Source organism: Seriola lalandi, unplaced genomic scaffold (genome assembly GCF_002814215.2).
Source record: "Seriola lalandi dorsalis isolate HSWRI2012SDOR001 ecotype SW California unplaced genomic scaffold, Sedor1 jcf7180002054763, whole genome shotgun sequence".
In the NCBI taxonomy this organism is placed as follows: Eukaryota; Metazoa; Chordata; class Actinopteri; order Carangiformes; family Carangidae; genus Seriola; species Seriola lalandi.
This window is the reverse complement of record NW_019525316.1, coordinates 547,093-573,781: the sequence shown is the minus strand read 5'-3', so window position 1 is coordinate 573,781 and position 26,689 is coordinate 547,093. Positions and strand designations below refer to the sequence as shown.

Below are 26,689 nucleotides of genomic sequence, written 5' to 3'. Positions count from 1 at the left end.
TAGAACTGATCAGCTTGTCTGGCCCACCCTGCTGTGTACAAATGTCTGCTACTACTATTGTTTAATTACAGAAACTGTCCTTTTCACAGTCATGTGGACTTCTCACAGCCATCATTCTGGTATGATCTGTGTTACTGGGGAACTTTGATTAAGGTGTCCAGTTGTTTTAGCTGTGTACCATTTCTGTCTCCCCATCGTCTTGCTGGTAGCCTGCCCACCCTGAATCAATTGTAAAAATGGAAAACAAAAATGTAAAAGATGGTCGGCCTTATTTTCTTTTTTGCTGAGAGTTAAACGAGAGGTTCAATACCATTCTCATATCTGTCTATTAGATATGAAGCATGGTTAGCTTAGCTTAGCATGAAATACAGCTAGCCTGGCTCCCGACCAAGAAATAGCCTGGGAAGTAACCTCCTGTTAAACCACAGCTTATCATTCTTACACTTAGGTGCAAAGATTAAACAAATGTGATTAATTGTATCTTCTGAGTGAACTATGGGATTTTTGCTATTTTTTTAATGTCCCTCTTCTGACATGTTTGCTGACATAGTCATTGTAGTGGTTTGAAAAGAAACAGGGAATAAATGAAGAAGGAGCAGTGGTACCAAGGCAGGGAGATATTCCAGTATTTGGACCATAACAAGCCTCTCCTGTGAAATCAATTGAAGCTTGCCAAGACCTAATCAAACACACTCACACGCACACACTCACACAAACATATGGGATGAAAATGGCTGTGGTGACATTTCTCCAGTAAAAATGTCACCTGCAGTGGGGGTCGGCTCCCCACTGAAATGGTATTTGCACACGTTCACGCTCACACATCGGCTTGCATGCTCACAAATTCATAGGATTATAGTGTACAATGAAAGATGTCAAGGAAGCAGCAAAGCCCCTGGTGGAAGTGGGTACGATACATCCTGCAGAATACACGGGCTTGACTGCGGGTGTGATGGGGGGTTTGTGTTCTCCCCGATGTTAATATGGCAGAAAACAGATTGAGACGTCACATTTAAAGCCAGGGGAAATCAACCTGCACAGGTCAGAGGTACTGCTGTGTGTGTGTGTGTGTGTGTGTGTGTGTGTGTGTGTGTGTGTGTGTGTGTGTGTGTGTGTGTGTGTATTACAGAAGGAGAGAGAGAGAGACAGAGAGAGAGGGAGGGAAAGAGAGAAAGAAAGATGGTGAAGGTTCAGGCTTGTTCCCTTTAGGGATGTCAAATTAAATATAATCCCACACTGGATCTGTCTGAGAGGCATCTGTATCTCAAACTCCCCTCCGTTATTTCTGTACACGCTGCCTCTCTACATGTTGTTGGTAAGCTCCGTCTCACTTTAATCAAATCAGCCAGCTGGGAGTCTTCGATTCAGACCACTGACTGCAGGGGGAGATGTGTATCAGTCCAGGAAATTAAGCTGTATGTATTATCACTTGGAAAACCAATTGTAGAGTTACACAGAAATATAGAATAAAAAAAGGACATTTTTAAAGCTGTCAGATCAAAACTGAAGATATGAAAATGAGGATTTCAGTGAGTGAATAAAACAGGTCATCTGTATTAATAAAGATATCTTCTTTTCTGATTGCTTTCTATACATCTTAAATTTCAGCGATGGGCTTCATTAAAGTTCACACACTGATAAAGTATCACTGAGTGTCATTCAGCTGTGGTTGAGATAAACTAATTGTTGTAAGACAAATTATAGAATTATAGTTCTTTCTCCCTAGTTAAACTCAATATATAACCAAAAAATATATGACCAAAATCTTTCTTTTCAAAGTAATATGTACAATTTTGCAGCTTTGCTTTTTAAATTTTTTTTAATTTTGCAGCACCAGTAGCATGGCGCTAGGGTAGGAAATGTCAGTCTGTCTGTTGCCTTTATCCCATCTGAATCTCAATCTCAAATCCAATATCTCAACAATTATTGGATGGATTGTGATGAAAATTGGTACAGACATTAATTGAAGTCACCAGCGATTATGAAGAATCTGTTGGGATGTGCCGTTCACTCTCACAGGTAGACCACCACAATAACATCAACACAGTGAATTCCCCCGGCAGCTAGTATATTGCCAGCACTTCATGATCATAAACTCCATCAGCGTAGATTGTTGTCTGGACACAGCCACAGCATTTGTGCACCCTTCCTGGTGGATACAGTCCAGTGCCACCAGACAGTGATTATTTCCTGTTTTGTGTTGCTGTGTAGCCACGTTTCAGTGGAATCAAAGATGTAGTCGTCTCTCTAGTCAATCTCCAGAAGATCGTGGCAGCTGTAGCTGAGTTTCACTGCATTAAAGGTCCTTTTACCGTTGAAGTCGAGTAAAATAACAAAAGAACCATGACAGACCACTGGGCCTACACATGCTGCCATGGCAACCAAAGATATGGTTTGTGACCAAATACTTACATTCCCATCAGGCTCAGCTAAACTTTGTGTTTAGTGGAAATTACTAAATATTAGCATGCTAACATGCTAAATCTAGCTTGGTAAACATTAACATCAGCACCTGCCTATTATCACGATGTTAGCATTGTTATTGTGAGAATGTCATCATGCTGATGTTAGCATTTAATTAAAAGCCCTGCTGTGCCTAAATACAGTAAGGCATGTCTGCTGCACTTTATCCACAGTATCACACCTGATCTACATACAGCTGAGGGGATGACAAATATTAAAATAAAAAAAAAAAAAGCTGAGATGGGGAGCTTCTCTTCTCTTCTGTTCTCTTCACATCTCTCTTATCTACTGTATGGATAAATCTTATCTCTTTCCCTACCATCCCTTTATCCCTACCCTCTCTGCTCTTCTCCATATCTGAATGACAATGAAAGACTGTGGGAGTTTTTTTCCCACCCCTTTCATCTCTGCAGCCAGAATTTTGCACACACACACACACACACACACACACACACACACACACACACACACACACACACACACTCACTCACAGATTGCGACTTGACCTTGGGGGAAAATGATACTATGACAGCTAATCAATTTTTAATAGCAGCTACGATCCCTCTCAGGCCACAAGCTGTGTGTGTCTGTGTCACGAGTGAGTATGTGCAAGTGCATTTTCCACGGGCATTTGTGTGTCTTCATGTCTATCTGGATGTCTGTGTGTCTTGTATCTAAATGAGTGAGTGAGTCTGTTATGGGAATCCAGTATGCACTTTGTTCCACCTTGTAGCTCAAATATTAATGCTGTCAGTACTGACATTGCTGGAGCATGTGACTGCCACAAATACACACACACACTCACACACACGTATGCACATACTTACAATGGGATGGACCAAAAGCAACATGTTCTGTCACTCAGGACCTTCTGATTTTCATACTGAATCTGTGAATCTCCGCCTAGGCCCATTCAATCTGACTGAATTGACAATAATGTCAGACCATCAACAGCCTTGTCCTTCAATGTTAATAACTTAAGTTAGGACTTTTATATTGTTAGTCGCTGGGGACCAAATGTCCACTTTGCTGAACATTTCATTTTGTTAGCGTGTGCACAGTTTGATTGTCAAGTGTTCATAGGTTACCCAAAATCACAATGCTTAGTTGTTTCACCATTACCGGTACAGGAAAGTTCTTTCAGGTAAAAATAGTGGCTCATCTATGTCGAATTACACACAAAGTCAAACCTCACAGTTGTAAGAGCTCTGCAGTACTTCCAACATGGATCTTACGATATTGTGAGCTGAGGTGGGATGAATAAATTAGAATTGATCCGAAGCCTGAACTTGCTATTCCCACATGGTATTTGTATCTCTTTCTCTATCTCCTTGTACATGTGTTTTCACGGATGTGTGTTTCTGCAGTCTTTGGGAGCCAATTAGAGCTCGGTCTCAGTCTCCTATTGATTTTCCAGCCAATAGTAATGAAGCACTGCTGTGAGGGACTATCGAACAATCTTCTCCCAGCTCAGGGTTGTTTGTTGCTGTTTAGCAGAATTCCTTTACTGTAATTGGCTCAAAGTCTTCATTGTGACTAAGTGGAGGAACAGGAAGCTTTACATCCAAGAGAGTGTGCGAAGGGTCACAACAGTTTCTCAGAAAAAAACATGAATCTTTGCCTCAACATCTGTCATAGCATGCACCCTTTAGCATGGGAATGAACCCCCAAGCTGTTCCACGTGTGATCAGCAGACCTATAGGTCAGACACAGCCAGTTGGACTCACATTACTGCAGGACATAGATATCCGTTGTTCTCCAAACCAATGAGAATTTAAACATTCACACAGAGACAGAGAAAGTAAAACAAACTTGCTTCTCTAGCATCACCCTCTCTCGCTCCTGTTTTTTTTCTTCAGCTTCTCTGCACCTTGCATCTGTATTCACTGCAGCATGAAGTGTGAATGAGAAGAGGAAAGTGTAGAATGGAAATAAAAGCAAGAGGCTGTGATTTGTCTTGTCCTTTGTTCAGAGGAAGGGAGAGAAAGTTAGACAGGGAGAGGATGGAGTGGGTGGACAGTGGTATTGAGCAATTCTTCCTCAAACATAAAGAGAGACAGAAGAAGGGAGAGGTCTATGTGTGTTGTGAAAGTGGGAGGCAGAGAGAGCAGGATGGAGAGAACAATTTTAGGAGGGAGAGAGAGATGAGGGGATGTGAAGGGCTCAAGAGAGAAATGGACAGAGTGTGAAATCACAGTGAGACCATTGTGAGAGTGTTGTGTTATTAACCAGTGACCTATTTCTCTCTCACACTATTTCCTTTAATTTTTCTTTTCAGAAACAAACAGCACTAACTCTTTTTTCTCCAACTTCTTATTCATTAAACAGAATAAACAGTCCTTTACCTTTGCGTTCTTTCTGCATATGTGTGTCTGCATGTCACATTGGCCTCATGTATTGATTCACCAGTGGAACTAGGTGAAGGAATCTCTGAGAGGTTTGTGGGTTTGATAACATATACAGACACAGTTGAGCTTGACTCAGATTTGAACCTTCAGTTGAGCGTTAATTGAGCGTCGATGTCGTGTTCAGAACCAAAGCATAAAGTCTTTAGTTGTTTATGAAAACCAAAAGTGACAAAAGCACAGATCTACTAATCATTTGCAGCTTGAAATTCCCTGTCAGAACAATAGTGACATTCCTTAATGCTGGTATCATTTGGCTGATGAATCAGTTTCCCTGACAGTGTTTGGTGGTCATCACCACAGAGCTTTGATTGTCTGAAAAAAGGGGAATGGAGTTTAATGGCCCCATGTATGAGTCTTGCCTTTTCACATATGCCTTCAGTATTTTGAAAAAACAGACAAGGAATAGCATTATAGCCCCATTTATACATCAATCACACACACATACACAAACACTGGCAACCCTCTTACCTTTCACACTCTCAGACGTGAGGAGGAAATGGTCTCTCAGGGGTGGGGGGACTTTATGAGTTATGCCTTGTAAAGCGTGCAATGGTAAAATCCTTCCCCCAGGCTCTTACTGATGTGATGGGCTCTTTTATTGGGGTCAGGAGAGAGTATAGCACTGAATCGTGTGTGTGTGTGTGTGTGTGTGTGTGTGTGTGTGTGTGTGTGTACGCCGTGCCATGGGATTTTTTTTTAACATAAACTGTTGACCTGACAGTAAGCCTTAGTATCTTAGATCACCTGGGTCACCAAGGTTACATATTTATTGTATACAGGTGGATTCTCAGTTTATCTGAAACCATCATCAAGAGACACACTTTTATATTTACACACACAATTATCTTCATCTGACAAAGACTTTAACACAAACACTCTCATACACACTCGCTCCCTCACACAATTTATTGAACCAACTCCCCTAAATGGCCTGTGGTCATTTAATGATGCAACCAAAGGCAAGCCTGTAATGTGCTGTATTAGGTATGTGTCTGTGACAGAGAGAGAGAGAGAGAGAGAGAGAGAGAGAGAAAGAGAGAGAGAGAGAGAGAGAGAGAGAAATGTGCATATAAACAGTAACACAGTAAGAGCTGTTATTTGCCTTTGTGCTCTTTACTTGGCAGTGTTTTAGTTACCAGCAGGCTTTTATGCTTTTATTTCGTAACACATACCATTCGAGGTGAGTTTGTTCAGTGTGACATGACCTTGTTCTGGTCGCCTTCTATTGCCCTGGGCAATAGAATAATTCATAGCAAATACAGTAATTTGTACCGAATAGGATTAAGATTTTAAAATCTCTTCCAGAAAATTGCATTATATCCGTACGTATGTTATTATTATCTAGCTGCACAGTAATGCGGTGGAGGATAATTAATTATCCACTATATTTTTCATTCGTTTTCTTCCTTGTCTCTGACTTTATTTTTATTTCTGATCACATCCCTGCTCACAGCTAATAGATCTGAAAGTGAATAAATATATAATTTAAATCATTAACAGTCTTTCTTCTATTCTTTGAATGTTCTACCTCAGAGTGCAGTGGGGTTTGGAGTGTTTTGGGATCACCATGCGAGTCGTAATCCCAAGGTGGTGTTTAATGGGAAGTGCAGTATAGAATCACAGTTCAGACGAGGATTCATCTGTGCTAACAAGAAGAAACAGACAAAAGATCTCTCCTCCTCTCTCCTTTCCTCTTAGGAGACACATAAACACAGCAGTCTTTTCATCTAACCCGCACCTCCGGGCCCTGACGACATAAATTCCTACCTTGTTTAGATAACACCTGGTATGACACTCGTAAAAATAGATTTCACACATCTTTTTTTATAGTATAACCCCCTTATGTACCCTGTTAAGTCAGATCAAGTTAACATACCATTAGTAGTGTAGTATAGCTGAGATTATCCTGCTGATTCATAATTGTCTTGCAGAAATACTTAAGTAGTTTCACTTTATTATCCATATATCCATCCATCTTTTGATTTTATATACCACACTTATCCTTTTCAAGGTCTAGAGGTCTAATGCCTATCCCAGAATGCACTGGGAAAAGGCAGCGTACACAGAGATACTGCACCCTCATTTAAAGTTTGGGATGTGGTCCATACATGAATGTGTCAACTTGCAATTTCACTCCATATGGTACTGAGTCTCACAGAGGCCAAAACTAATGGTGCACTTGTGAAGTTTCTGTCGACCCATAATGTCAAAAGTGTAAGGATGAGAAAATGCATATCCTCTGCCTGTCAGTCTGTATATGTATACTGTCAGCTCCTATGCTCTTTATTAGACATCCAGTTCTTTGCATCTGTCATGCCTTGAACCGTCTTGTCCAAAAAAATCTATGTGTTGTGCGCCGCCAGTTTTCAAAGCTGGAGCCAATTTACCATGAAGTTCCACTGAGACGGATTTCACAGTCTAGTCATCATTCATGTTAGAGAGCAAAATCTGAGCTTGTTGCATCCTTGTTTTTACATTTTTACCTTGCATATCCACATGTGCTTTCAGGCTTGTGACTCTGCCTCTCTTGACCCTTTCGATGTACATTTCCCTAATAATAGCATTAGATTTCTACTTTTGAAAGAGCACAGCAGTGAAATATGATATTTTATTGCTTGTTTAAGATTTGGCTAGGTGCAACAACATGCAATAAATGCAAGGCACACTGGAAATAATGGTTTTCTAAGGTGAGGTCAAGGTAGCTATACTAGTAACTGACCTGGCCTTTTTTGACCAAATAGTCCTGAAGGAATTTAAAGCCTCAATTAGAATTGGACCAATAATGGAATAAAAAACATCTGTGTGGATTGAAACATAATGTTTCAAGACAAGACAGAGAAATCACATGGCAACTGTGGTATTTGACTTGATGTTAGAAATAGATACTTGATGACTGTCCCCACACAGTTCAGAATCCCTCCACTGACACAGTAGCTGTGGTGTGGCCTTTCTCCCAGTTGTCGGTAAAATCTGGAATAAATCTTTTGGATAATGCTGTGGTGTGTAGCAAGATGAAAGATTTAGGGGAAAAACGTGGAAAGAGAGATAGTCTGAATCAGTGACATAGGCAGTGATCAAATGAGCAATAGAGACGAAGACTAATTCACCCAGATGAGCTAATGCAGGAGACAGAGAACAATAATAGACAGCTAGAAAGTCCTTCAAACTTTTAAACGTCTTTAACTAACAGAGAGAAGGTTGTTTATGTGTTAAAATGTTCTGGAGTGCACTCAGATTTGATGACGCAGCGTTTTGCTTTCTCTGATATCAAAGAAAACAACAGCAGCTGTCAGGCGGTAATTTGTGGCTGCTAACACTTCGTGACAGGAGTGGGAGGAAAGGAGTAGCGAGAGGTGGAGAGAAAGCTAAAACAGGATTCCAGCACTTCAGGCTTTTGATGTGTGGCAGTGAGCTGAAGGTAGAGACGGTGGGTGAGGAGAGAAAAAGGAAGGGATTTAGGATAGAGGGAGAAAGAGATAACGAAAGAGTGACGGGTAAAAGAGGAGAGGGGAGAAGGGAGGGAGACACACTTAGGGTAAATGAGGTGATGAGAGAGGGAGAGCATGTAGATACTCGTGTAAGAAGTAAAAAGCTGAATGTTGTGGCTCTTGGGGAGTCTTGTCGCAGCTAAGGTGCAGATATGTTCAAATGCCTTCTAGCAACAATCCTTCAGAAAATTCAAATCTGTTCATACTATAAAGTTGGGAAACTTTCAAAGTGAGGAAGATATGCATAAACAGCAAGAGCAGACTACACATCCCGTCGGGGTGCTACACACAATGTTTGATAGACAAATGATGTCTGAGGAACTGCAAAGACGAAGCTGAATTTTTAAAATAGCATCAATCTTGCCAGCTGCAGTGTGACTTTTAGCTGGAGGGCTATTTGTATTTGTGAATGTATGTGTGTGTCCTGATTACAGTGTTATGTCACTGGTTTCTATAGTAATGGATCAAAAGTAATCAAAGTGTCTGTTTCCTGTGTCTTACCCTCAGGTGAAAGTGATGTTGCGTGTGTGTCCAGTGTCTCAGTCGGATGCAGCCGAGTCCAGCTCCTTCCTTAAAGTGGATCCCAGGAAGAAGCAAATCACCATCATGGACCCTTCAGCCAATCAGACACCAAACGCTGCTTCCCAGAAAAGGGCGGGAGCCAATCAGGTCCCCCCGAAGATGTTCACATTTGATGCGGCGTTCCCTCCTGACGCTTCACAGGTAAGAGAAAAGATTGTGATTTTACAGAACAAAGGATGTGGATGTGATTTAGATATAAAACCTGTCATGAGATCACACTAAGAGACAAGGTTTTCCTAAAAAATAAAAATAGAAAATTTGGTTAAGTATTAACAAACTGGTGACAAACTGACTCCCCATGTCCTACTTTTTTAAGTACTTTTAGATTGTTTGTGACTCAAATGTAAAAACCTTTCATGGTTCACCATGAAAACAGCTAAGTTAGATTTGACAGCCAGTGTCGTACTACCGCTCAAACATTTAGAAATGGTTGAAATGGTTTATACAAAAGGCAAAAACACAACACTAGTTCTCAAATGGTACATGTGTAGCTATATGTTTTCTTTACCTTCTTCCTACATCTCCCTCCATTTCTCTCTCTCTGTCTGCCTGTTGCTAGGCGGAGGTGTGTGCAGGAACGGTTGCCGAGGTGATTCAGTCGGTGGTGAATGGAGCAGATGGCTGTGTCTTCTGCTTTGGACACTCCAAGCTGGGTAACACTCTCACACACATGTACACAGGCTAGAAAATCAGAGCGTGTTCAGCTTGTGAATAATCTTTAGTGTTTGTGTGTGTGTGTGTGTGTGTGTCTGACCGTCAGTGTGTCAGTCTTTCACTTGGCTGTCTCTCCACTGGCCCTCATCTACCAGAGAGAGAAAGAAGAGGATTAGTGTCTACTGAAGCTGAAAGCATTCTCAGTCTGCTCTGTCTGTGTTTCTGTCTTCCTTTCTGTCGCTCTAATCCCTCTGAAGCTGGGTTTTTAGAGAAGCTGTCTTAAAAAGGGTCAGGACCTCTCACTGCACACTGCAACATGTCTGAACCCATACACAGGCAGTGTCACAAAGACCCACCACACACACACACACAGACACACACATACACACACACACACACACACACACACACACACACACACACACACACACACACTCGTGCGCACTGACATGTTCTTCAGCTCTGGGTCAACCCCTGTTGTGTTTATCCCTGTACATGGAAGCAGCATTATCCTTCTTGGCTTGTGATCTTCATACATCCAGGCAGAGTTTGTAAGTCTCCTTGAACTGCTGGCAGAGTTAAAATGCTGTAGTTCAGCAGGGAACACTTCAGTGTTAATGGTTGAGCCATTTACTGGATCAAACAGTGATGACGTTTCCTGTATAAACCAACATGCAAACCACTGTGCTTCCGTGTTGTGCTGCAGGGAATTTGTCCCTTGCCAAATCTGTAGTTAAACAAAACTAAACTCATTTCTAGATGTTTCATAGTTTTGGTCTATCTCATGGGGCAGTTTTCAGTTAAAGGATTTTTCAGTAATTTTTTCTTTTATTACAACATGGGTCTCATTTTTGTTTCCATTTACATTGCCAATTACATTGAACTCATTAGAGTAATTGCTGAAAATGAGAACACAGCAACGTTGCTACAACAAAGGTCCGATGGAGCAAGAAAACATGAGCAAACAAGCAGCAGTTTAGACAGATCAACTTAAGTTTAGATAATACTTCAGGTTTACCTCTGTGAACTGCACGACTGGCTGGAGACCTTTGTTCTATGTCATTCTCCACCTGTCCCTCCACTTGTTTTCTGTCATGTCTCTGCTGTACACTTCATGCTTCGTACTTTCTCCAATAAAAGGCACGTAAAAAACTGAAGTAAGCAGATCTATAATGTCAGTAATAATCCCTCATTGCATAGAGCATAAAAATATGAAATATGAAAATAAGTTCAAAGTTGTAATGACAAGAGATCTATATTTTTTTAAGGCTCTGACACATATGCAAACCAGAATACTAAAGAGTAGGCACATAGCAGAACCTGCCCACCGCTCCCCCCAGTAGATACAGGAAGGACAGATCAAACCAGCAGATGCACATACAATCGCCACAGCTCTCCCAAGACACAAGCCCAACATGGTGTACACACCAGACAGCATGTCGAGATCAGTCTATCGCATCTCACCATGTTTACATGTTTTCATTCAACTGTCAAATGCTGTTACATTAAAAAGGCCTACTGTGTCATGATTCATGATTGGACTGGAACCAATATGCCTAACACGCCCCCAAAACAGACCTCTAATTGTCTGTGTTTGATTGTGTTCGATGATACAACTGAGTGTTAAGGCTTTGATACCGCAAGTGCTTTTATATAATTGAGAAATCCATCAAAGACAGTTTGCTCTTTCAATCAATTTTATTGTTATATTAATGCTATGGAGCAGTCCTGACCTTGCTGGTTTCAGTTTAAATGGCTGCTGCTGTAGTAGCAGATGAGATAATTCTTTGTGATATAGCTCACCTAGGGCCATGGATCTTAATGAGGCTGCGTTATAACAGCATTACCTTTTTTCTAATTAAAATGGGGAAAGTAACACATGAGCATTTATCTTCAACTCTGTGGCCCTTGGCTGTAGACACATACTGTATGTGGGACTCAGACACAGATAAGTCTACTCATGTACACATGTGCACACTCTCACAATGAATACGTTTTTCATTGAATAGGAAAATTAAATAAAAGTCCAAATTATACAGTAAATAAATGTATGAACTTCAGGAATGTAATTGAATCCTCTGGCTTTAAAGCACATCTAATAGATTTTAGTATCGGTTATTGGATTATTGGCCTCGAATGGATCATCTTTTAGTAATGATGTGTGTCTGTGTGTGTGTCTGTGTGAACGCATGTGTCTTTGAACTCATGATACATTGCTGCCTTGTTCTCTCACGCTTTCTCACTCCGATCACTTTGTCTCTGACAGCATCGGCAGCTCTGCTTGATGAGACCAATCACTGGAAATATACATCAACCACACAGACACGGACACACACACACACACGCACACTGCTTTATTGCCCTTAGCGTAGCATCACTATGTTGCAGTGTGGTGTTAGTCAGTGGAGCAGTCAGCTAGCTGACTATGTCTTGACAGCCTGTGGTAGGAAGAGAAGGAAATAGAAAGGAAACAACTACACATATCCTCACTACGATGTGTAATTTAAGACTCTTCGCATACACACAGGCCTGGAAGGGGAAAAGAGAGAAAGGAGGGTTGTTGAAGTGATCTTCGGTTGTGATAGTGACACTACATAGAGCCATTATGACTGAGTCCATCTGATTTGTTAAGTGAAAAGAAGTCGACTCGTAAAGCAGTTAAATAAATGTAAATGACCCAGTGTTGCTTTTAAACAAGTTCTTTGAATGTAGCTGATCACCACATGTTGTATGATGATGTAAACACATGGACTAAACCTTTTCTGACTAAATGCAACCCTTCTGGCTGAGTGTGTTTACTATTTCACCTCGAGGTTTTAAAATGTTTTCTGACAAATCATGAAATCTGCATCTTTGTTTTGACAGTAAGTCTAATCGCTCCAGGAAATACTGAGGGAGAACAATGTAAAATTACAGTGTAGCTGACAACCTCCCCTCCATCCCTATCTCAGAACAAATCACACACATTTCTGAGCCCTGCATCACAGGAGTCAGGCTTTTGATGTCCTCTGTCTTTGTATAAGCGGTTGTGTCAGTGTGATTGTATGACATGTGGCTTTGTGTTGGTGTGTGTTTGATCTCCAACTCGAGCAGGTGTGTGTGTGTGTGTGTGTGTGTGTGTGTGTGTAGAGGGTGTAATCATGATCTTGTGACGAATAATGAGAGATCTGGATGCTCCATGTGCACATGCATGTTCAAACGCATACATTTCACACACACACACCTATTCATCCAAAGTAGTTTTTTCATGTCTTTTTTGTTGATATCCAATTTTTATCTTTTCCCCCTTCCCCTATTTTGACTTCCTATCTGTCTCTTCCAGGTAAATCCTACACAATGATTGGCCGTGATGACTCTCTTCAGACTCTGGGTATAATCCCCTGTGCCATCTCCTGGTTGTTTAAACTCATCAATGAGAGAAAGGAGAAAACAGGAGCACGCTTCTCTGTTCGTGTCTCTGCAGTCGAGGTCAGTGCTGTCGATGAGACCTCAATTTGACATGTTGCCGCCAGTGTTAAACAGGTGCCATTACTGATACAGACAACGACAGGAGACTATTTTCTAAGAAGTAATGGCAATAGAGAGCTGCAGTGCTGCCAGTGTAGTGTTATCATGACATCTGTTTCCTATAACTGTAATATCTGTTGACTGTTCATATGTGTGTGTGTGTGTGTGTGTGTGTGTGTGTGTAGGTTTGGGGAAAAGAGGAGAACCTTAAGGACTTGCTGTCTGAAGTGGCTACAGGCAGCTTACAGGATGGACAGTCACCTGGAGTGTATCTGTGTGAGGACCCCATCTGTGGCATGCAGGTACACACACATGCACACACACGTGCACATATTTACACACATTGTTTATGAACAGCCTCAGGCCTTGTATCAATATGTTTTACCTTTGTCTTTTTAGCCACAGGCAGTTCTCTGTTGTCTTAGCTACTGTGGGATTTGCACGCGCACACACACACACACACACACACACACACACACACACACACACACACATACACACACATACACACACACACTACACAAACACGTCTTTTTATCTAAAAATGCACTAGGCATTTATTAAAATAGTTCATTGGTGCAATGTTGGTGCGACTTCTGACTGGCTGAGAAAGAAATATGGTGTCTAGTGCAAAAATCTTGAGGATATGAAAAAAAATGGAAGAATAACTTGAACTCTCAAAAATACAATGTCATTGTTGACTTAATTAGAATTGCTACACAATCCACTTTGATGAGCAAGATTCAGACAACAAAAGGCACAACATTAAATGATCACCATCATAATTATTTTTCTATTACTATCATTATCATTCACTTTAAGATAACTATCTTTTCTACGTATCATGGGGATGAGTGCCAAAAACATGACGGAGGGTGAGCTCTGTGTGTGTGTGTGTGTGTGTGTGTGTGTGTGTGTGTGTGTGTGTGTGTGTGTGTGTGTGTGTGTGTTTGGAGCTGCAGTTATATGTTTATAGGATTACAGGGTCTGATACAAGCACATCTGTGTAATCCTTAACTAATCTGACATAATCTCATCAGTAATGATATGCTGTAGTACCACACACAAACACACACACCCACTCACACACACACACACACTCTCTCTCTCTCTCTCTCTTTCCCTCGATAGCCTCACTCATCTCTGCTTCCCTCTATCTATTTACCTGGAGGCAAATTAGAAACGCTTTATTAGAATATACCAATCTGTCCTCTTAGTACACAATATTATCAGTGTTTGGAAACTTGGTAGGTAAACTGAGACCACCCCAGATTAGATTAAGTGGTACTCTCCCCCCTGCCTGGCTCTCTGTCCTCTGGCCACTCGTTAATAATTTCTTATCATGCCTATAAAAGTACAATAATCACACTATTTTCTTTCTTCCCTCAAATTTTCCAGCTTCAGAACCAGTCTGAACTGCGTGCTCCGACCCCAGAGAAGGCAGCCTGGTTTCTGGATGCAGCCATAGCAGCTCGCCACAGCAGCCAACGCCCCAACACCACCGAAGAAGAACATAGAAACTCACACATGCTGTTCACATTACACATATACCAGTATCGTATGGAAAAGACAGGAAAAGGAGGAAGTAAGTGCTGTTTGTTCCAACACTGTTATTACTGTTATTACTGTTATTACTGATGCCACTTCTTCTAATGTAATTGTCGACAATAAGACTTAACAACAACAACAATTACAGCTACTGTGCTTCTACTGGTGCAGACTATTAGCACTGTTGTTATCATATCGCACATTTCCTGCTGTGAGTCTCCCAGATAATCGTAGCAGGATAAAGGCAGACACAAACATGCTGCTGCTATTAATATAATGCTTCACCACATGTGGGACGAAACAAAGAGTGGGTGTAAACAATGATAGACAGATCAATCTATTTACCGATCGTCACCATGGATAAACAGGGAGCTTAAGCATGAGAATTCTTGACAGAGTTGTAGACATACCTGTCACAGACTGTATGATCCCTTTATAAAATCCTGTGTTTAGATTAATTCACAGTCATATCACACACTCGCTCATGTCTATATAAATAACTAGGTGATAATGTAGGGGTAGTGTGGGCTTCTTTGTGCGTGACAGTGTGTTTGACAAAGAGAGACTGTGACAGATGTCTTCCCTAAATATCATTGATAATAATTAGTTTCAGTGTGTATACACTGTGTGTGTGTGTGTGTATGTGTGTGTTTGTGTGTGTGTGTGTGTGTTTGTGAGAGAGGGGGAGAGAGAGGGGGAGAGAATGTACTTGTGAGTATGAGAGAGGCAGAGATATCACATGCAGGCAATGTGTATGTTTAAGGATGACATAAACAAAGTAGTGTTGGAACAGGCACTGTTTTTACAGCTATGCCTGCTCACACACTGTAAGTACATTTTTTAACAGTCCTAACCTTTAGAAAACTAAGATTCCCAGTATGTTGCTCCAGAATTCATAAAGACAACTTCACCTGCAACCTTGTTGGCACACATTCTTATGATTAATTCAGGATATTTGAGGACTACATTCAATATTTGGATGAACTTACTTCTGCAGACATTGTGTATTAGTTGATGATGACTTTGACTTGCTACTATATATACAGTATACTGTAATGCTAATGCATATTTGGTTATGCATATTTATCTATATTCATATTAATGAATATTGATGCTTGAAATAACAATTGTGAGGAGATCAATACATCTGCTGCTGCAGAAGTATTGTCAGTTTCATCGGATCATTCAGACTAATGGGTGCTTCTTACCTCATGCATCAACCAACCTCTGTCTTGACCACTTTTAAAAAATGAAATAGGACATTTATGGTAAAGACTGAAACATGAGTATGTTTCTTACACTTACCCCCCTTCCATCCTCTGTCATTCCTTTTCCTCCCAACATTTTTTCCACTTTGCTAGTGTCAGGAGGTCGCAGTCGCCTCCACTTGTTGGACCTGGGCAGCTGTGATGTCAAAGTACTTGGGGGAGGAGGAGGAGGAGGCGGGAAGAGCAGGGAGACCTCTTCACCCAGCTCGGCGCCTCTGTGCCTTTCTTTATCCGCCCTCGGCAACGTGATCCTGGCCCTGGTCAACGGGAGCAAACACATCCCATACAAGTAGGTGTTTGTGTGTGTGTGTGTGTGTGTGTGTGTGTGTGTGTGTGTGTGTGTGTGTGTGTGTGTGTGTGTGAAAGGAGAGGAGAGGAGAGGAGAGGAGAGGAGAGGAGAAGAGAGGAGAGGAAAAGCAAAGAAAAGAAAAGAGAGGAGAATGTGTGAAGATGTGTTGAATAAAGTAAGAAAAAGAAACTGTAGCAGAAATCGGAGAAGAGAATATGAGAGGTCCAATTTGGCAAAAGAAGTGTGGAGAGGAGTGATGGGTAAGTATAGGAGGATAGCAGGATGTTTTGGAGCTGGAGGAGAAGAAGAAAAGAAAGCAGCCATCAGATCTCTTAAGTTGCTTCAGGTTTTGGGGACTTAATGTTATAAACAACAACAGCTGCTGTTACATATTCATCACATTCATTTTGCTGGTTAACTGACTGGCAACGAGAGCAAAGGGGAGAGAGGGGGGAGAGATGGAGAGATAATACGGACTTAGACTGAAAACAAAGCTAATGGTAATGCTGGCAGAAAATGATAATACATGTAATGGAAAAAAATTCATAATTGCTGTTTAGTATGCACATGCAGTATAGAGTATATACAGTATACAGACCAATCTGTAAATGTCCCCATTCTACCTTTCCCTTGAGTTAATTCCTCTTTTCTTTCCTCCTTTCTCTTTGCTCTGCCACTCTCCTTAAGGCTGTGCAGCTCTATACTCCTCGCTGGGTTAATTTAATCAGCAGCTTTTGCATTTACATTGCAAAACAACCTGCAACCCAACACTGAAGCTGTAAGCAAAGCTATGCTGAGTCTGGTTTGGCACTGGTGACTCAGACTGTTGTCAGACTGTGAGGGGATTTGGACGGGTTTTATAATGGATGCTTCAGTACATCCAAGAGCTGAGTGCAAGTCTGTAACATAGCAGTCACCTCAGAATCACAAATCACTGAGCAGAAATGTGTTAAAATCCAGCTACAGTCCAAGAATTCTGCTCCATTCATTTCATCACAGTTAAATGAGGAGTTTTTCTCCCAGCGCTTCACTACTTTTAGTAATAGGGTCTGATCCTGTTCTCATCCCAGCCCCAGTCCTGCTCCAGTGCTGTTGCCGGGTAACCAATGACTGTATGCCAGTTGATCAGTCGACTGTTGGACCCTGTCATGTATTTGTAGCTTCCCAAAGAGGCAGACAGTCTCTGTTGTCACCACAAAATCAACACTATGGCTCTTGCAAGAATCCGAGCATCTCGGTGGGATCCCAAACTGCCAACTGTCTTGCAGGTCCCATGTTTCAGCCACAACATACTCATGTAGATTTAAATGCTAATCACAGATTCACTAAATGCCAACCCTCCTCATAAGGGACTCAGTACAGCGCCTTGTCCAAAATCAGACCACTTCCCATCTGGTTTGCCATCTCTCTCTCCTGGCAGAGCCCCCTTTTAGTCATAAAGCTCCCTGCGTTTTTGATTGATGTCACTCTATCAGCACACTTCAGGGACACAGTCAATTTTTCAGTACTCCAATATCCAGTCTGACAATTGCAGTCCTTGATATTAGCAATATAAGTATAGAAATTCCAGTGCTCTTTAGGAATTTCTAGATTATCTTTATTTGTTCAGTCATACGTAAGTACAAATCTGCGTGCAAACAACATGTTTTGTATTGCGTCTACTTCATGGTCACTCTTTAATATCAGCTTCCTGTAATGATGGTGATGTAGGAATTTGGAAGCTGCATTCATTAAAGGCTAGTTTTAGTAGACAGCATCATGTTACATACAGTAGTCCTCGCTAGTAGATCTGAGGTTATAAATCCAGCACAGGCTGAGGTGCAAGGTCTAATCCAACATCTTTAGCACTTGAATTAACGGGCAAATGAATAGTTCATGAGTCATGAATTTACCTACATTAATCTCAGGGAGAGATATAGCGAGATAGAGATAGCTCGAGAGGGAGAGAGGAAGCCTGAGGCAGCAAACTGAGAAAGAGGAAGAAAGAGGAGAGGAGACGAGAAAAGAGGAAGAGAGCATTGATGAGAAAGAGGAGGTCAAGATAGGAGTGTGTGCATGCGTATTTGTGTTTGTGTGCATGTGAATGTACACATATGTGTGTGAGACATGCCTGCAGGCTGTGTTTTTAGAAAAGGGGGACAGCAGCATGCGGTATTGGGCCACAGAGGAGCTGTGTTCACTGTCAGCCTGCAGGCCTGAGCACACACACACGCACACACACACATACATATACACATGCACAAAAGGCTATGAATGATTGCAGTAGCCCACCCAAGAGAAAGTCTTTTCTTAAACACACAGCCTAGTTTTACTTTCCCATCTGCTAGTACAATCTCTCTGGGAGATAGATCATCTTCCAATATTAGACTGCGTAATATCCAGAGTGCCTCTTTTGAGATTTAGTCTGAAATAGCAACCTTTCATGTGTTTTTACAACATTAATCAATAAACATAATCAATAGTTACCAATAAACTTTGCTTTTTGAATCTTTTAGCTTCATTTATATGAATATGTTAGCTTCATGTGTTCATTATGACATAGAGTATTACCATAGCCTCCTTCTTGTCTTGTGACCAAATCGAGCTGTTAATAATCCTTCATCACATGTCAGACATATGTGGGTGTCTGTTAGAAAATCGTCCAGTTTTGTCACACGTTTGAGCAACTGTGTGCGTTTCCAACCTGTCTTTAGTGCTCACATCTCAGTGTATGTGCGTTACCAGGGACAGCAAGCTGACCATGTTGCTAAGGGAGTCGCTAGGCAACATGAACTGCCGGACCACCATGATTGCTCACATCTCTGCCTCACCCAGAGATTTCTCAGAAACCCTTTCTACCATCCAGATTGCTTCCCGCGTCCTCCGCATGAAAAAGAAGAAAACTAAAGTCACTGTGGTGAGTTTTAATCAAACCTTGATGCTTCATTAAAATTGGGAAATAATTTCTCTTGTTATCATAAAATTAAAACTTTACATACATTAAGTTCAAGATAAACACAGCTACAGTCAGTGGTAATGTACCGTGGACAGATGGAAACATAAGTCACTTGTTCGGCTTTTAATCAGTGTCCATGTCATGTCAAAACCTTGGCTTTGCATGAGCCATTACAAGTTGAATTTACTTTAATTTAAATGATGACGCTTTTGTGCTTGATTTCAAAACACCATGCATTTTATCACCTCCTATCCCTTTTTCCATCAAAACCACGTGTCCAAAGTGCTGCTGACACCTGACACCCTCTCTCACCTTTCATTTCTCACACACTTATTTCAAAATTGTTCAACAGAAGAAAAGGGGGTCAAGTGAGGGGGCTTCAGGCCTCTAAAAATAAAGCTCCAGCAAGAGAAAACTGAAGTCATGAGATATCTAAAAGTGCCAGTCTAGGATAGAGATGAGAATAATTAAATTGGGTCACTTGGGTAGGGTGCATGTTGGTCGAGGATCTGCATGGATGTCATCCTTTTTTCTCTCCTCTCTATCTTTCCCATCTCACTCCAGAGTGAACTGTCAATTAAAGGCTCTGCAGATCTAAAAAGGGAATATTTTCTCTCTCACCACCCTACTCTGTCTTCACTTCCCCCGTCATCCAATCTCTCCGCAGCAATACACCTCCAGCTCCTCTGGAGGAGAGAGCTCCTGCGAAGAGGGCCGTATGCGCCGTCCTACCCATCTGCGTCCTTTCCATCACCGAGGCGACACCGACTCTGACCTTCCACTGCTGCGACTGTCCAGTGACCCTGACGAGTATTCGAGCAGCGAGCAGTCATGTGACACAGTGATCTATGTTGGCCCGAATGGGGCTGCGGTGTCGGACAGAGAGCTGACAGACAACGAGGGACCACCAGAATTTGTCCCAATTATTCCTGCTTTGCTTCGAGGAAAAACGTCAGAGCAGCATCAAACACAAAGTCAAAGTCAAGCAGCAGGATCCCAGAGCAAGGCAATTTAAATATATTTACAACTACACAGTTTAGACAATCAGCAGCGTTCAGAAGGATACGTATTACATACTGTCTGATTTCTGCTTCAACAGGTGCCGCCTCAGCCAGAGGACCAGCCCAGTGGCCCCTCTCAGCCCCTGCCCCAGCCCTCTCAGTCACTACTTGGGCAGCCATTGGCCCCTGTCCCAGAGGAAGGAGCCGAGTGCCTGAAGTGCAACACCTTTGCTGAGCTGCAGGAGAGACTGGACTGCATTGATGGCAGCGAGGAGGTAATGAAAGTTTTCTGTTCTTTCGTTGTTGTTATTATTCAAGGAAAAAACAAACCTAGATTAGGATGCAAATTAGAGAAAGAAAAATTACATTGCTCTGTTAGTGTGATGGGATCTGTATTTAATGATATATTGAAGTTTGACAGGTTGTTTGACAAGTTGAACACTTTATTCAAATGGAAAATGTTTTTTCTGTATCTGCTTAACATTTTTGCATGTATCTGAAAAAACCTTTTGCTCGCTGTCAGAATTTGTGTTTGCTGTGGTTATTTTCTATATATGTCAAGAAGCATATGATTTCAATTGTTTCACGAAATATGTGTATTTGAAAAGGTGTTACCTTATTATTTTAAAGTGTTTGTACAAAACCTTGTTTATTCTCATCCATCACCACTGAAGTTCTCTTGGATAACAGTGTGTTCTTATAACAAAATAAAAGCAACATACGTGGGGACAATTTCCTTTTTCAACAGTCAAATCAAACTGTTGTATTCTCATATGAAGAATGAAGCCTTTTCATCACTATGACCCTTTGTTCAGGTCGCAAAGTTCCCCTTTGAAGAGGTCCCAGCAAACAAACAAGGTGCCAAACAAGAGCCATGTCCATCTTCAGCTGTCTCATCCTCAGCTGCTGCTGCTCCCGGCTCTGCTGCTGTGTTGGAAACAGAAGCCAAAACAGGTAAAAGCTTCAATTCATTTAATACATATGCTGTATATAAATTTTGTATCCCAGTGTCACCTACTTGACCAAAAACTGGCTTTCAATGCTTCCAGTACTTTTGTAATTCAGCATCAAATCAACATTTCCCTTCTTATTGTTCTTGCAACTCACCTTTGGGTCCTACTTCAGAAAGCATTGTTTTGTGCAACATCTCCAGGCTCTGCATGTGCCATAGAAGGTGCTGTGCAGTTCTCCTTCTCCTCAGCAGCAGCAGCCTCCAGGAGGAGGACCAATGACCAGCAGCTGCAGGAGATCAAGGAGGTGGTGGAGGAGGCAGAGCTGGCACAGATGATGATCCACAGCCTTGCTCAGGGTTCTGGTTCCTCCATAGTTACTAGTACCAGGAGTGTAACAGGAAGCAGCAGCATCACTTCTAGCCCGCTGAATAGGATCAAGGGCTCCCACCTACAAGACAGGTGAGGATAGGTGGTGCTGCTACCCAAAGGAAAAGAAAAACAAGAGCTGTGAATCTTACTTGGACGGAGCCCTTTTTCTTGCAAATGTTGCTATTAGCCTTTGGAATGTATCTGATTTCAGTTGAAATGATGTCTCCTTTGTTGTCTGTCTCTTCTGCAGCCGTGAGAGTCTGAATGTGTGCAGTAACGCTGACGCGAAGACACGCCCACTAGGATCACCACGCCTCGGCATCGCCAGCCTGACCAAAACCTCAGACTACAGGTGGTTTACACATGCATACTGTGTCAATGGGCAATAATGTTGACGGAAGAACATCTTCCTTTAATTCAGGTTTAATGAACAGGAGTTGGACATGGCTAATAAACAAAGCACTAAAGACTGACTCCATAATGTCTGATTCTTGTCCTTCTCAGGCCTCCGTCCTCCCCGTCGCAGCGGTGTAAAGTGTATACGCAGAAGGGTGTGATGCCGGCAACACCCCCTCTGTCCTCACACACTCTAGCTCAAGATGGCCAGGCCACAGATGCTTTGACCTCTGACAGTATGCATCTTTTTACATGTTTATACTTTAGGATTGTGTTTCTACTGAAAGCCTGAAATACATGTTTGATATTTATGATGACTGAAATTGAAAGTTAACTCTTAAGCTAATTTTTTCAATTTCAGTTTTCCCAGTTTGTTAACATATATTCTCTTTTTGAAAACTAGTTTTAAGGCCAAAATAAACTTTTAGTACTAGTCCATCACATTTATCCACTCTGTATTGGAAATAAAATGATAAGTTACCTTATATACATAAGTAACTCATTGTTTACATGACTCTTACATTGTTTGTTATATAGTATTTTAAAGAGCCACACACTAAGAAATGTCATGGTTATATTTCACTGTGTGTGATTTTTCTTCTAAAGTTAAATACTAGAGACAGTTGCATAGCACTCCAATGTCAACTTGTAATAACGCATTTCTACATAGATTTGTTATTTTCATTTAATGTTGTATCCATTTAGATTGAGACAGAGAATAATTCACATCCACACCAATTCTATTATATATCTAGAATTTTCCTTTTTTAACATATTGGTTTTTCTGCAAGTAATGTTATTGCTGTTAAAAACCAACCCTTCTACAAGGCAATAACAGAGTCTCGTAACTAGCTAAAGGCATATTAAAATATAGTCACATACCGAGTGATCTGAGCACAACCAGTGCTTTGAAAGTGGCATCAGAGACTGATCCCAACTTCCTAAATTTACCAGAGCACGAGTGGGTGCACGTATTCTGCACTTGGAAGACAGAATTAGTAATGACGCCAAATGTGTGTTTCTGATTCTGAAGACAGTTTGGCTGCAGACAGTGGCCGTTCCTCCACAGAGTCCCTGCTGTCCAGGACTTCTCCTGTGGGCATGAGCCCACAAGTGCGAGAGCCAACTCCGTCTCTGTCTGCCAGCCTGGGCTCAGCTGAGACACTATGTGACGATGACGTCCCACCGATACCCATGGACACGCACAAGGACGGTGAGTTGCAGAAAAACAGCTATTTATACACAAGGAAAGGGGTGGTGGTGAGATCCAAAAACAGTTATGAGTCACATTCAAACCCTCAGAATTGTAATGACAAATATGTAACATGAAATACACGTCGGCATCAAGAACAACTAGGAAATGAAGAAATGTCTTTTCTCTCTCCTCCACCTGCAGCCTCGGGACTCGCAGTATCTGTTGGACCTTTCTCGCTTGGGGAGAATGAACTGGTGTACACTGTGGCTTCTGCATGTGAGGAGGACCTTGATGTTGCAGCCCTCATGGAGACTCAGGGCCTAACCTGTCGTCCGACAAGCATCATCAGCTTCAATAGTGAATGTGGCTCTGTCACTGCCCTCCCTTCAGGCGCTCAGCACATCAGCGTCATCACTGCTACTGCTGAGGATGGAGCTGTGGAGGATTATAACATGCCTGCAGGTCTGGCTACAACCACAGGAGTTACAGAGGTTGTTGCCATGGCAGAGGTTAGTGTGACTGCTTTGCATTTACAGTAACAGTAACTCATTTGGTATGTGGGTATGTGTCCTAAAGCAGACTGCAAAAGTAGGACAGATTTTATGTGCTTTAAACTTTATGTTCTTGTCTTTTGGTTTGCGAGATGTCTCATCCGATTGTATGGCTCCCTATTGCAGGTGGCAATGGCCAAGCTGCGGATAGAAGGCGAAGCCTTAGCCACAGTGATGTCTAACTGTGGTTCGCCTGTCTCCTCCTGGATGAGTGATCTGAGCATGGGAAGTGAAGCTGACCAGTCTCTGCACAGCTTCAGCCAGTCCCAGAGCCAGCAAGGGGAGGCCCTGGCTGATCCTGAGCCCAACCCGAGCTTCGGAGTCGAGGGGCTGGGAACTTATGAAAGCTGTGGCAGCCCGAGAAGAGGGAGTCTGGAGGGAGAGGTGGTGCTGCAAGAGAATGGGAGTGAAAAAGGAACTCCGACCAAAGACAGGCTGAGGAAACTGCCTCCTTCTATGGCTAAAACTAACATTCAAATTCTGGCAGGACCTGGTAACCTCTCCCCTTTCAAGACTACGATAAGCATTCACCATTGTGTGGCTGTCAAACCAATCCAGGAACCAGCCATCCTCTCCTCACCTACCAAGACTAGCTTAATGAAAGATGCAGGCAAATTTAATGCCCCACTTTTAGCTTGTACTTCCAGTGAGATGAGCTTTGAAGACCCCTGGCTGAAGCGCGGCATGGAGGACAGGAGGTCCAGAGAGCTTGTGTGTGAAGCAAAGCCAGAGAAAAGGGAGGTAGACCATTTAAAGAGTCAGGCTGGAGCTGGGACCGGAGATCACCGGAGCTTCTGCAGGGATGGTAAGAAACAATACTGATGTATTCAAAATGAAAGACTTGCTCAATTCTAAATTCCTAAAATCTATGAGTGTTTTTTTCAGGTGTGGATCATGGCAGCTGTAGTTCAGGTGGTGAGGTAGTGTCATCTCCAGATTTCTTCAAGAGAGTGGTGGATGGTTGTGAGATGGTCACCATTGTTGCCCAGGGAGACTGCATGACAAGTATGTACAGCCCAGATATCCACCGTACCGCCAGTCTTCCTCGTGGCTGGCACCGTCTCAACCGACATGATGGCTTAGATAATGGAATTGAGTACCGTAATCTTGGCGTCACCACTTCAACTCCCTGCAGTCCCCGGGCTACACTTGACCGCAGGGGATCAACTGGAAAACAGGGTTTTTTCTCCCACAAGAAGGGGGGGATCCCACCTCTGCCACCGGTACGGAAGTCCAGCCTTGACCAGCGCAACAGGGCAGCCAGCCCTCTCCACCAACCCAGTCATGGAGTCTCGCTGATGGGCAGTCCAGCAGATGATTCAGGGATATCCGGATGTGGCCCCATAGGTGGCACCAGACAACGAGGCTCCAGCATAGACAGCAGTAGACTTTTCAGTGCCAAGTTGGAGCAGCTTGCAAACAGAACCAACTCTCTGGGCCGGGTACACAGCTCCCACAGCGGTTCTCACCACTATGACTGCTTCTCCCTGGAGAGAGGCGAGAGCCTGAGAGGGGGAGGAGGAGGAGTGAGGGGGGACAGCACCATGCCTCGCACTGGGCGCAGCCTCACCCGTGCTGGATCAGTATCTTCTCCTACTGCAAACATGACCAGCCCCGGTTTCAGTAGCAGTCCCAGTCCAAGCAGCGCTCCACAGTCACCTGCCAAAACCAACGGCCAGTCAAAGATCTCGGCTGTCAGTAAGCTGCTGATGACCAGTAGTCCCAAAGGCAGGAGCCTGTCTGCCTCCAGCACCAAGACTCTGAGCTTCTCAACCAAGTCGTTGAGCCAAACTGCCAGCCGCAGCTCCAGCCTTCCTCCAAACGGAAAAGTAAGAATGCTTCTTTACCGTGAATTTACTCACTTTCACCCATTTTAACACCTGTAACCTACATCACTCAGCTCAGTAGAAAAAGCTAGATGAACAACAACTTTTAGACCTTCCTCAGGGTTCCCTTTCACTCTCACACAAGACGAAACACAGAACACATTTATCAATCAATGCAAGCACTTCAAGCCGCGGTGGCCTCCATTCCTCCTGCCATCCACATCAGTCATTTATCTGTTTCCTCAGCCCCAGAGCTCAGTCCAGAGCCCTTTGCAGCAGCAGCAGCAGCAGCAGGGATCTTCACCTGGATCCTGGTCTACCCAGTCTCTGAGCCGCAGTCGAGGGGGAAGCCTGGCAGCCAAGCTGCCACTCAGGGCTGTCAACGGTCGAATCTCAGAGCTTCTTCAGGGAAGTGCAGGCTCCCGCTCCAGGAGTCATGCCCAGGGAGGAGGCACAGATCCTGGAGAGGAAAGAGGAGTCGCAGGAGCAAGGTTAGTCAGTTTTACTTTATTTTCCATGTAAAATAGCATTATGATGTGCATGTGACAATTTCTAGCTTTTAGACACCATGACTCTGTTATGCAGGAAAAAGATCAATAACATATCTGACATGACAATAAAGAGGTGCAGACAGAGCCAGGCCAGACCATTTGATATTCTGCTGAAAATGAATTCACTTCATTTCGCAGTGGAGGGGGAGCTGGGGCAGGAGGTGGAGGTTGTGGTGGAGCTGGCCCGGGAGAAGAGAGAGCAGCAGTGGTCCAAACGCTGCCCTCTCCCTACAGCAAGATCACAGCCCCCAGAAAACCACACCGATGCAGCAGCGGCCATGCAAGTGACAACAGGTACAAGCCCGAGTTCAACTACAGATGAAAAGTTTTAAATCCTCACACAATATATTTGGTGCTGCTGAAACAAAAAAAAAATGTTTAACCTGCTATTAAATGCGATCTCATTTTCGACTCTAACAGCAGTGTACTGAGTGGCGAGCTCCCTCCAGCCATGGGGAAGACAGCTTTGTTTTACCACAGTGGGGGCAGCAGTGGCTATGAGAGCATGCTGAGAGACAGCAGCGAGAACACAGGAAGTACCTCCTCCGCTCAGGACTCCCTCAGTGAACACAGCACAGCCACCACCTCCTCCAGACGGAGCTCCAAGAGCAGCAAGAAGAGCAGGAGCAACACGGGTAACAACCTATTTTCCTAAATATTGCTTTCACTCCATTGGACAGAGGGTGACAGAGGCATTGGCTTATT

At 42.8% G+C, this 26,689-nt stretch overlaps 1 protein-coding gene across 1 annotated transcript in view; it reads left to right on the top strand.

Moving 5' to 3' along the window:
* kif26ba (kinesin family member 26Ba) overlaps nt 1–26,689 on the top strand; it is a 78,437-nt gene that overhangs the window by 42,025 nt on the left and 9,723 nt on the right. Inside the window, exons 6-25 of the mRNA XM_023425003.2 lie at nt 8,867–9,082; nt 9,501–9,594; nt 12,918–13,063; nt 13,288–13,404; nt 14,501–14,687; nt 16,012–16,207; nt 18,932–19,103; nt 19,810–20,148; nt 20,242–20,418; nt 20,959–21,097; nt 21,297–21,555; nt 21,716–21,817; nt 21,970–22,097; nt 22,895–23,074; nt 23,258–23,565; nt 23,734–24,412; nt 24,493–25,436; nt 25,680–25,924; nt 26,123–26,278; nt 26,405–26,619. Coding sequence (XP_023280771.1) covers nt 8,867–9,082; nt 9,501–9,594; nt 12,918–13,063; nt 13,288–13,404; nt 14,501–14,687; nt 16,012–16,207; nt 18,932–19,103; nt 19,810–20,148; nt 20,242–20,418; nt 20,959–21,097; nt 21,297–21,555; nt 21,716–21,817; nt 21,970–22,097; nt 22,895–23,074; nt 23,258–23,565; nt 23,734–24,412; nt 24,493–25,436; nt 25,680–25,924; nt 26,123–26,278; nt 26,405–26,619 — 4,999 coding nt within the window. The remainder of the gene's footprint in view (nt 1–8,866; nt 9,083–9,500; nt 9,595–12,917; nt 13,064–13,287; nt 13,405–14,500; nt 14,688–16,011; nt 16,208–18,931; nt 19,104–19,809; nt 20,149–20,241; nt 20,419–20,958; nt 21,098–21,296; nt 21,556–21,715; nt 21,818–21,969; nt 22,098–22,894; nt 23,075–23,257; nt 23,566–23,733; nt 24,413–24,492; nt 25,437–25,679; nt 25,925–26,122; nt 26,279–26,404; nt 26,620–26,689) is intronic.